Consider the following 12,152-nt stretch of genomic DNA (forward strand, 5'->3'; position numbering starts at 1 on the left):
TGTCTTTTTTGCTGTCTTGCATACAGGGTCATCATTGCCATCTTTCTAAATTCCATATATATGTGTTAGTATACTGTATTGGTATTTTTCTTTCTGGCTTACTTCACTCTGTATAATCGTCTCCAGTTTCATCCATCTCATCAGAACTGATTCAAATGTATTCTTTTTAACAGCTGAGTAATACTCCATTGTGTATATGTACCACCACTTTCTTATCCATTCATCTGCTGATGGACATCTAAGTTGTTTCCATGTCCTGGCTATTATAAACAGTGCTGCGATGAACATTGGGGTACATGTGTCTCTTTTGATTCTGGTTCCCTCTGTGTGTATGCCCAGCAGTGGGATTGCTGGGTCATAAGGCAGTTCTATTTGCAATTTTTTAAGGAATCTCCACACTGTTTTCCATAGTGGTTGTACTAGTTTGCATTCCCACCAACAGTGTAGGAGGGTTCCCTTTTCTCCACACCCTCTCCAGCATTTATTGCTTGCAGATTTTTGGATCACAGCCATTCTGACTGGTGTGAAGTGGTACCTCATTGTGGTTTTGATTTGCATTTCTCTAATAATGAGTGATGTTGAGCATCTTTTCATGTGTTTGTTAGCCATCCGTATGTCTTCTTTGGAGAAATGTCTATTTAGTTCTTTGGCCCATTTTTTAATTGGGTCGTTTCTTTTTCTGGATTTGAGTTGCATAAGTTGCTTGTATATTTTTGAGATTAGTTGTTTGTCAGTTGCTTCATTTGCTATTATTTTCTCCCATTCAGAAGGCTGTCTTTTCACCTTGTTTATAGTTTCCTTTGTTGTGCAGAAGCTTTTAATTTTAATTAGATCCCATTTGTTTATTTTTGCTTTTATTTCCAGAATTCTGGGAGGTGGATCATAGATGGAGAAATACTTATTTATTTTTGTTTCTGTTTCAGTTCAGTTCAGTCGCTCAGTGGTGTCCGACTCTTTGCGACCCCATGAATCGCAGCACGCCAGGCCTCCCTGTCCATCACTATCTCCCGGAGTTCACTCAAACTCAAGTCCATCGACTCAGTGATGCCATCCAGCCATCTCATCCTCTGTCGTCCCCTTCTCCTCCTGCCTCCAATCCCTCCCAGCATCAGAGTCTTTTCCAATGAGTCAACTCTTCTCATGAGGTGGCCAAAGTACTGGAGTTTCAGCTTTAGCATCATTCCTTCCAAAGAACACCCAGGACTGATCTCCTTTAGAATGGACTGGTTGGATCTCTTTGCAGTCCAAGGGACTCTCAAGATTCTTCTCCAACACCAAAGTTCAAAAGCATCAGTTCTTCGGCACTCAGCTTTCTTCACAGTCCAACTCTCATATCCGTTTACTTTTCCATAAAGGACAGATTCAAAAAATATTGCTGCAATATATGTCAAATAGTGTTCTGCCTATATTTCCTTCTAACAGTTGTATGGTTTCCAGTCTTATATTTAAGTCTCTAATCCATTTGAGTTTATCTTTTATATGGAATTTGTATCATTCTTAAACATGACACTATTCAAATATTCACTAACATTGAAAGAATAAATCACTCTATTTCAATTAGGAGCTTAGCTGTTGGTTCAGTGGTAAAAGATCTGCCTGCCAATGCAGGAAACTCGGGTTTGATCCCTATATCGGGAAGATACCCTGGAGAAGGAAATGGCTACCTATTCTAGTATTCTTGCCTGGGAAATCCCATGGAGAGAGCAGCTTGGTGGGCTATAGTTCATGGGGTTGCAAAAGAGTTGGACATGACTCAGCGACTTTACAGCCAACAGCACATTGATTCAATGGAACTTTGTATGTTAAATAAACTTTTAAAAGATGGTAGCTCCTCAAAAGTTATGCATGAATCTCCCAAATATAATTTTGAGAAAAGAAAAAAGAAGTATTTGATCTATGATTGTTTTTGATCTGTAGGTTAAAATGTCCAAAGTCAGCAGAAGAGTTATCTTTTAGATGGAATAACAGAGTTTTTGGTGATATTCAATGCTAACTAATCAGAAATCCCTGGGAACACATTTGTATTTGAAGATGTTGAGTTTATTTCTTGTTACAATGAGAGAGAACATCCACCATGGGGGAAATGTAAGATATATGAATAGGGTGTCAGAAATAACTTAGGCTTTCTGGGTTTGTGTTAGGTGATTTTGGAAGGGTTTAAGAAGAGGTGCTTTGCTCCTGATTGTCTGCTGTCAGGAAGACAATTTGTGTTTCAGTATCTTAAAAAAAAACAAAAAACAAAACTATAGTATCTTAATAAAAGTTATTTATAGTGAAGGCACATAGCACCAATGCTAACACAGTAATTGGTTTTTAAAAAAAAGTCATAGCTATTCATGTTAAGTAGGAAAATGACATAGTTGGTAACTTTCATGCCTTGGACAATGTTCATGTTGTGCCTGTGATCAGACAGAATTTTGGTGTGGTCTTTTTTTGTTGTCGTTGCTTTGGTCTATCATAGTCACAGAATTGCTGTTCTTGATGTTGAAGTTAATAGTTTCCTATTGCTATTATAAAAAAATTACTACACTCTTAATGATTTAAACAACACATAATATTATCTGTTATCTTATTCTTCAGGATGTCAGAAGTCTGAAATTATTTTCAGGGCTAAAATTAAGGAGGTGACAGGCAACATTTCTCGTGAAAACTCTGGGAGGGAATAGTTTTCTTGTCTTTCCACCATTTGGATGCCTATTGCATTGCTTGGATGATGACCCACTTTCCCAATCTCCAAAGCTAGCCACATTGGACCTGAGTCCTTCTCACATTGCCATTTCTCTGATTCTCACTTTTGCCTCACTTTTCTAGTTATAAAGATTCTTGTTATTTCTTCATGCCTACCTAAATAATCTAGGATAATCTCTTTATTTTAAAGTCAGCTGATTATTGCTTTTAATTTCATTTATAACCTTAACTTTGCTTTGCCAGGTAACTTAACATACTATCCAGTTGCAGAGATTAGAGTGTGGACATACTTAGACGGCTGTGTTTATGCTAACTGCATGGATGTCCACAAAATTGTTTATTTTAATAGAACACCAAGGTCTGCTTTTAGCAACACCAAACCCTAACTAGTAATACTTAGCCAGTTCTGAACTTCAGGGTGTGAATTTCTCAGATGAAGACTATTGTATTTATTTACCTACACCATTTGTATAGCATTTAATGCTTGGATTTTAAAAGGGGCTAGTTTATCTTACTGTGCTACTATATGTTTTTTACTTTATTATATACATTTATATACTTCAATACAATTTAAAATGTATTACAACTCAGTAATTTAAGAAGTAGAAGATTGCAATGATTTCAGTGAATTATAGGGTGTTTCCAGTTTATGTAATAGAAGAGTATTCCTTAGTCAAAATTATTTAATTGTATTCATGTTAATAAACTTTTTGGCACAATGCAGAATACTCGGTAATTCCTCAAAAAAAATTAAGTTTTTGAAACTTGATATTGATATCATTATTATTAATCAGTATTGTTATTATTTTTTCTTATTTAAATTATCTAGAATTACCAGCATTTGATTTATGCATGTACAAATATGTGTGTATATATATATATTTTTCTCTTCTTTTACTCCATTAATTATGTGTATAGGTAAATACCTTTTTAAATATAAATTTATATACAATTTTCTCTACTGGTTTGGAGAATCCTAGCAAAATCAATTAATGTGTTAAATCATCTCTTTTACTTCCTAGTCACTTCATACACAGAGTGGTTCAATCATAAGTTATTGAATTCTAATGTTTTGGTAATTAGTTCATCATTGTAATAATCTTCTAGATATAAGAAAGTATTTTTGTTGTTGTTTTTAGTGGTACTTTCTTTTTTTCAGATTTTATTTTATTTTTACTTTACAATATTGTATTGGAAAAAAACAGAAGGTATTTGTTGACAAGTGAAAAATTCTCTCTTTTTATTCTTTTTTAAAGTAACTGCTCTCAGTATCAGAGGGCAAGATTGTCTGCTAGACTAGAGTGAAAGGAAATAAGTCAGCCAACACTTTTTTATATATTAGTGCATCATATTCATTTTATATATTAAACTCTACAAATAATGTTGAGAGAGACATTATTACCCCCCCTTTTATAGATGATTAAATTTAATCTCAGAAAAATGATATAACTTAAATCATATAGGTAGAAAGATTCAAGAACAGAGAATTCGAAGAATGCCTTTGGGGACAAGATGTTTCTATAACACTATGTCCTCTATGTAATTACTAGTATTTCTTGGCCAATGGGTTATTAGTGGAGTATAGGCTAATGGGATTAGAGACATTCTTGGGTATGAGATAAGTATTTTATGCATGTTATCTTAATATCATTGTTAAGGGAATCTCACTTTCAAAATAGTCACAGCCTGATTTTAGTATTATGTGAGTGAAACATGACATTTTATCTAGAAATCAGATATTCTGAGACTGAAAATAATCTGCATAGAGGCAATAAATGGAGATAGCACTTGGTCATCTGTATCTGCTAAATGTGTTCCCACTGTCATTTCCAGAGCCTGGAACTCAGGACTCCCTAAGGTTTTGCTTAGGGAGACCTAAGCTCCTGCATTTATATTAAAATGGAATAAACTGGCAAGATTTAAGCAGTGATCCAGGGGCCAGAGCTATGAAGACTAGGCGTCATCTGCATAGTGGTTGTTCTGTGGTAGGTGAGTACCAGGACTTTGAATGTATAAAACTTGGGGTAGTATTCTCTAGTGTGCTTGAATATTTTATCTTTATAATTTTAAGAAAGTATAATAATTCATAATCGTTTGAAAAGAGAGAAATTAAAGTATCTAAAATTAATTCAGCAGCATCATAATTATTCCGTTTTACTTTCTGAGAAAAATTTCAAATGTGAGTTTGCCTCTTTCAATTAACATGATATGTAAGACCATTCTGTTACATTGTAATGCACACTGCAATTTAATATTTCCATTATATATATTTTCATTACACATTTTAAAGCAACTTCAAAATCATTTTAGTATACATGGTGTTTTTCATTTTCACTTGAGATATTTTAAAGAATGAAATCTAGAAAAAACATGTTATTAGCGGCTCCAAAGGATAAGGGTAGTTCTACAATTCTCATTCAATATTGCCAAACTCCTATGGAGATTTTAAATTTTATCCTACACATTTTTCATTATATTCCAATTGGTAATGCATATTATCAAAGGAAACTTAAATCCGACTTTTAATTTATAAAAAATATTGTTTTTAATATGTGAATTTCTTTATAATGAAATTGCATTTTGTATGTGAATATTACATGAATTTATCAAATTGCAATTTTGCACAGTATATGGAACAGCTCTTCAGACTTGGAATTTGGTCAAGCTCCAACCCTATATACTATTTGTTAGTATTCTTTCAGAAAAGTGACAGCTTTTTAGTACATAAAAACAGTAGTGACTACTTTTTATAAGAACTCACTCAACTTCTGTTAATCAAATTAAGCATTCTTTTACACTATTTTATTTTACTCTTATATGCTAAGTCACTTCAGTTGTGTCCAACTCTGTCGGACCCCATAGACGGCAGCCCACCAGGCTCCACCATCCTTGGGATTCTCCAGGCAAGAACACTGGAGTGGGTTGCCATTTCCTTCTCCAATGCATGAAAGTGAAAACTGAAAGTAAAGTCGCTTAGTTGTGTCCGACTCTTAGTGACCCCATGGACTGCAGCCAACCAGGCTCCTCCATCCATGGGATTTTCCAAGCAAGAGTACTGGAGTGGGGTGCCATTGCAAAAATCTTATAATGTAATTATGTATTTTATTTTCAAAACAAAAATTTGAGACCCATTGAGTGTAAGGAATGTGCCGAACATCATGGAATTTACAGCTGCTAGAATACAAAATAGAAAGGTCTCTGTTTGAGGCATGGGACTACACACTTACCTCAATTCCTGCTGCTTGATTTGTGGATGACCTGGAATCCTCTGAGGCAGTTCTTTATTAATCTTTACGAAAGGACAAAAGTTTCTGTGTTCTCTTGGTTAAACTAACATTCATATATCTATATATCTATTTATATATATATCTTGTATTTAAGCAAATATTTTTATAAATTTGCTCCATTTCTCTGCAATGAGATTTATTTGCCAGCAAAACTGATATTAGGAATTGCATCAATCCAGAGTGAATATGACCAATAGTTTTCATAATTTAACTAATTTATTAATTATTAATATATGAAAGTTGCTCAGTCGTGTCCAACTGGTTGACCCCATGGAATTCTCTAGGCCACAGTACTGGAGTGGGCAGCCTTTCCCTTCTGCAAGGGATCTTCCCAACCCAGGAATCGAACCCAGGTTTCCCTCATTGCAGGTGGATTCTCTATCAGCTGAGCCACAAGGGAATCCCAAATTCAGGGGTGCTCACAAGGGTATGGAATACAGGCAAGGCCTGATCCAGAGCTCCCATATTTATTTTCATAGATTGATATGCCTCCGAATAAGACTTCCCCGATAGCCAGTTGATAAAGAATCTGCCTGCAATGCAGGAGACCCCAGTTCTACTCCTGTATTGGGAAGATCCCCTAGAGAAAGGATAGGCTACCCACTCCAGTATTCTTGGGATTCTTTGATCCAGGAATTGAACCGCAGTCTCCTGCATTGCAAGCGGGTTCTTTACCAACTGAGCTATCAAGGAAGAATCCTTTGGGGTTCAGCTGGTAAAAAATCCACCTGCGGTACAGGTAGACCAGGGTTTGATCCCTGGGTTAGGAAGATCCCCTGGAGACAGTATTCTAGCCTGGAGAATTCTGAGGAATGAATAGTCCATGGGGTCCCAAAGAGTTGGACTTTTACTTCTTTACTTAAATATAAGAAAAATAACCATGTAATCCAGCACATAAGTTTGAGAGTCTATTATTTTATTTTGTTGTTTACTCAAAGTATCTATCTTCTCACTATCAAGATGATAACTGGAACAACAACAACAAAAATAAGGGATGTAATTTAGCATGGAAACTTAATTTCCAGAATGTGGATTCTGAACATATGTTGCTTTTTTGCTACATGGTTTCTCCCCTTGATTTTCCATGGAAAAAATAATTTAGTCAAACTCTTTTAAGTGTGGAATTCTAAAATATTAATGTCTACTTCATTTAGCTATTGTGACATTTTATGAGAATGCATATCAAGATGTTAGCATAGTACTTGAAATAATTTCTATAATTATTATCCATATATGTCTGAGTTGTCACAACTGTAGCATGCTGATGTGGAATCAGAGTCTCTTCAGCTTTAAAATATATGGGCAAATTGAACAGTAATGTTATACAAGAGTCAGAACAATTTATTTGACAAAAAGCATGTAACATAGAGCATCACAGATAGCCAAGCAGGGCAAAACTTTGCTAATTCTAGGGAAACCACATTAAAGTGGAGACAGAAATGAAACAATGGATAGAAAAGGATTTTTAGATTTTATACAACCAGAAAAACAACAACAGGTGATTTTATACTGCTTTCAATGTGCAGAACAATAACATAGATATCTAGTTATTGACTCTGAAATCTATCTTATTCTTTGAACTTTGTCAAACTACATGAAATAACATATAATAATATTTCACCTTGTTATCCTAGTGCTTTAAAATTTTTAAGAAGGAAATATATTATTTCATGTCTGATAAGTTCCATGACACATTAAAACTCTTACAGTAAAAGCATAAGATGGAGAAGGAAATGACAACCCACTCTGGTATTCTTGCTTGGAAAATCCCATGGACAGAGGAGCCTGGTGGGCTACAGTCCATGAGTTCACAGAGTTGGACACAACTTAGTGACTGATCATGAAAATACATAAGAAAGTGTTTCACAATTAGTAATAATTGAAGAACTTATAGTCTTAGAATGACTAAACTTACTATGATCATATATCTTTGTTCTGTATTCAAAGAGTTCATAAATAGTGGATGGAATATAGAGTCCAACCCATAAAGATACTGTAAATACTATATCACCTAAATTGTTTCTAATTTAAAAAATGAGTTGAAATATATTATATGACAATTCTCAATTTCTGATTTTACTTACAAATTATTCTGGTAAAAAACATCTATTTATGGCTGATATTAATAGCAGCAATGTATTATTAAGGCTAATTTTTGCAGAGTTATTTTATTGTGCCATACAGTTTATAATGCACTTATATATACTTGTTCTCCTAATTATCCAATAATTCAAAAAGATAGATAACATTTTTCATATCAGTTTTTCACAAAATGAAACTATTTTAACAATGTCTATTTAAATTACTAAAATTCATTCAACTACTCATCAGTGACATAGATGTTCAAACTCAAAAAGCCTACTTCTGATTTCATTACTTCTAGATCATAAAATTAAAGAGAAACATTCTATTGGATTAGAAAGACAACGGCTGCTATCAGTTCTCTAATTGTTAATGTGTATCATTAGTGAGCAACATGGCTTTCTGAATTTTAGATTTCCTTTTGTTTAAATGTGAAACATGTAGGTATTTTACATGAGTTTTTATTTGGAAATATAACACTGAATTAAATGTGTGAGGTTATCATAATGAATTGTTTAAAAGCTATTAGTTTAAAATAGTTTATTCTTCAATTGTAAATCCATGCAAGACTTTCAAAATCATATTTAAAGTAACTCATCATATGAAAAATATGTCAAAAAAAGAAAAATGTCTAGAAGCTTGTCTTAAGCGTGAAGATTAGTTGATTAGTTGATAGTTTTCAATTTGAATAGAGAGCAGAAAGTGAATCCCAGCAGAGCAAATGAAGATAGTGCTGGATGACAGTCTAGCAACCTATGAATTTCCTGAATCAGAAGTCAGGAAACTAACTCAATAAGGGTGTCGGTTACCTGAGGTCAAAAAGAGTTGAATTTGACTGAAGTGACTAAGCATGCAGCACCTACTTAAATCTCAAAAATATTTCCTAAGTGAATTTTGACATGATTTTGGATTTTTTTCATGTTATTTAAGTATTCTGTAATTCAGTCTCTATCCCTTTCAGTTCAGTTCAGTTCAGTTCAGTTCAGTTCAGTCGCTCAGTCATGTCTGACTCTTTGCGACCCTATGAATCACAGCACGCCAGGCCTCCCTGTCCATCACCAACTCCCGGAGTTCACTCAGACTCACGTCCATCGAGTCAGTGATGCCATCCAGCCATCTCATCCTCTGTCGTCCCCTTCTCCTCCTGCCCCCAATCCCTCCCAGCATCAGAGTCTTTTCCAAGGAGTCGAGTCTTCACATGAGGTGGCCAAAGTACTGTAGTTTCAGCTTTAGCACAGTCCTTCCAAAGAAATCCCAGGGCTGATCTCCTTTAGAATGGACTGGTTGAATCTCCTTGCAGTCCAAGGGACTCTCAAGCGTCTTCTCCAACACCACAGTTCAAAAGCATCAATTCTTCCACTCTCAGCCTTCTTCACAGTCCAACTCTATCCCTTATTTGCACTGAATCTGGCTTGGGTTAACTGGAGGAATTTTATATTGAGCTACATGTTATTCAGTAACTCCCTAAAGGTAGAGCCTTATTGATTCACACCATGTAATAAAAAATGAACTCTAAAAAATACATTTTGTAAAGATAATATATTTGATAAGCATAGATAAAACTGAAAAATAAGACCAAACTTATTCTGAACATATATTCAAACAGTTTGCATATGAATAATGAATAGTTTTATACCAATAACATTCACACTGTTATGGGCTGAGACAATCTACAAATGTAATCTAGACCATTAATGTTAAATAAATAACATATAATAGCTCAAATATACAACATGATGTAACAAAAATTGTTAATATGTTTATATAGGCTGAGGAAGATATTTACTATATAAGGAACAAATCAGAACAGTGTACATAAAATACAGATAAGATATTATTTAAATCTATAAGGAAAATTCAGACAACTCAATCATGGAAAAGAGATATTCACAGAAAATTTGAAACAGTAATCTGATAGATTAATGAACTGTTCTGGCTCATTCATTACTAAGGAATTTGTAAATTAAAACAAACTTTTCTTTTTTTTACTTTTCTATTATTGGCCATAATTATTGCACATAACAATATCTAATAGTACCACATATAGAGGGATTTAAACAAAAATCAACAGTTGATAGGAGTGAAAAAGTTAGAGATTCAATTACTCAGATACTCCATACTGACAAAATATACAAAAATAATAGAAATGTAATTGATATTATTATGTATGCATATATAATTTATTTGGATAAAAAATAATGTGTAATTACAAAGATATGGAGGATAGGATGCCAAGCCAAACATCTGCTGCAGTGAAAGAATTTAAGTCATAATTTTTCCTCCAAGTCTCATTTTTTTTTTCTGTGCCATTGATCAAGTTTCAAAAGGAAATGCTCAAGCTTCCTTTTAAGCAAGTATCATTTCCTAATTATTCATTGTCTTCTAGGAATAACTGAAGCCATGGAAAATACAAATGACACCACGGGAGTAAACTTCATTCTTTTAGGGCTCCTCAACTACACACAAACCCATCTATTCTTCTTTTCTGTGGTGCTCATGACCTTCCTCACCTCCCTGATGAGCAATATCTTCATGATCATGCTCATTCACATGGATTCCCGGCTGTGCACACCGATGTACTTCCTGCTTAGCCAGCTCTCCCTCTTGGACGTGATGCTGGTCCTCACTGTTGTTCCCAAAATGGTAGGCAATTACCTGATGCACATCAGGTCTATCTCTCCTGCTGGCTGTGGTGCCCAGATCTTCCTGTTTGTCACTCTGGAAGGGGGCGAGTGCTTTCTCTTAGCGGCCATGGCCTATGACCGCTATGCGGCTATATGTCATCCCCTGCGGTACCCAGTCCTCATGAATCAGAAGCTCTGCTTGCGCATGACAGCCAGCTCCTGGCTTTTGGGAGGGGTGGATGGGCTAATGCAGGCTGGTGTCACCCTGAGCTTCCCTTACTGCCACTCTCGAGAAATCAACCACTTCTTTTGTGAGGCACCGTCGCTTGTTCGCCTTGCCTGTACAGACACCGTGATTTTCGAATTTTTCATGTACGTCTGCTGCGTCCTGATGCTTTTGATCCCAGTGTCTTTCATTTTGGCTTCCTACGGTCTCATCCTGATCACTGTGCTCCGCATGCATTCTGCTGAAGCCAGGAAGAAAGCTTTTGCTACTTGTTCCTCCCACCTGGCTGTGGTGGGGTTTTTCTTTGGCACCATCATATTTATCTACATGCGGCCCAAATCCTACCGTTCAGTGGCTCATGACAAGGTAGTCTCTGCCTTTTACACCATCTTCACACCTGTGTTGAACCCACTTATATACAGTGTGAGGAATAAAGATGTCAAGGGGGCTTTTAGAAAGTGGCTGGAGAAATATTTTCAGTGATTTCTACAGTGAGCATTATTGGCATAATGGCATCACTCAGATTTAGGTTTCGTTTTGTGTCAATTTGTTTTGTGTCAATATATTTTGCTTTCCTGTTCCCAGTTTGCATTAATTTAAAAAACATTATATAATTCATATTTGGTAAATTAATTAAAATGACATGTGTTCTGTGTTCATATTTTGTCATGATACTTTTTTCTGAACTTTGAACCTCAGCGATAAGAATAAATGGCTGAGGCATTCCATCATAAGATATGCTGGACACCAGCCATGTAATTTGTATTTTGGGGTGTGTTCTTTGTGTGTATATAATGAAAATCATTAATTATGGTAAAGATGAATTATTTTTAAGGTAACTAATTGTTTTAAAAAATAATTTATACCTTACTTCATATAATCTGATGAGATGGATGAAACTGGAGCCGATTATACAGAGTGAAGTAAGCCAGAAAGAAAAACACCAATACAGTATACTAACACATATATATGGAATTTAGGAAGATGGCAATGACGACCCTGTATGCAAGTCAGGAAAAAAGACACAGATGGGTATAACGGACTTTTGGTCTCAGAGGGAGAGGGAGAGGGTGGGATGATTTGGGAGAATGGGAATTCTAACATGTATACTATCATGTAAGAATTGAATCGCCAGTCCATGTCTGACGTAGGGTGCAGCATGCTTGGGGCTGGTACATGGGGATGACCCAGAGAGATGTTGTGGGGAGGGAGGTGGGAGGGGGGGTCATGTTTGGGAACGCATGT

General features: G+C 35.4%; 1 protein-coding gene across 1 annotated transcript; it reads left to right on the forward strand.

The window, feature by feature from the left end:
- The first annotated feature begins 10,457 nt into the window (after window positions 1–10,457).
- Window positions 10,458–11,390, forward strand: LOC138441782 (olfactory receptor 2T33-like). Its single transcript, XM_069592850.1, has one exon. It carries the CDS (start codon window positions 10,458–10,460, stop codon window positions 11,388–11,390), a length of 933 nt encoding a protein of 310 aa, XP_069448951.1.
- The last annotated feature ends 762 nt before the right edge of the window (window positions 11,391–12,152 follow it).

This window comes from Ovis canadensis, chromosome 5 (assembly GCF_042477335.2).
Source record: "Ovis canadensis isolate MfBH-ARS-UI-01 breed Bighorn chromosome 5, ARS-UI_OviCan_v2, whole genome shotgun sequence".
NCBI lineage: Eukaryota > Metazoa > Chordata > Mammalia > Artiodactyla > Bovidae > Ovis > Ovis canadensis.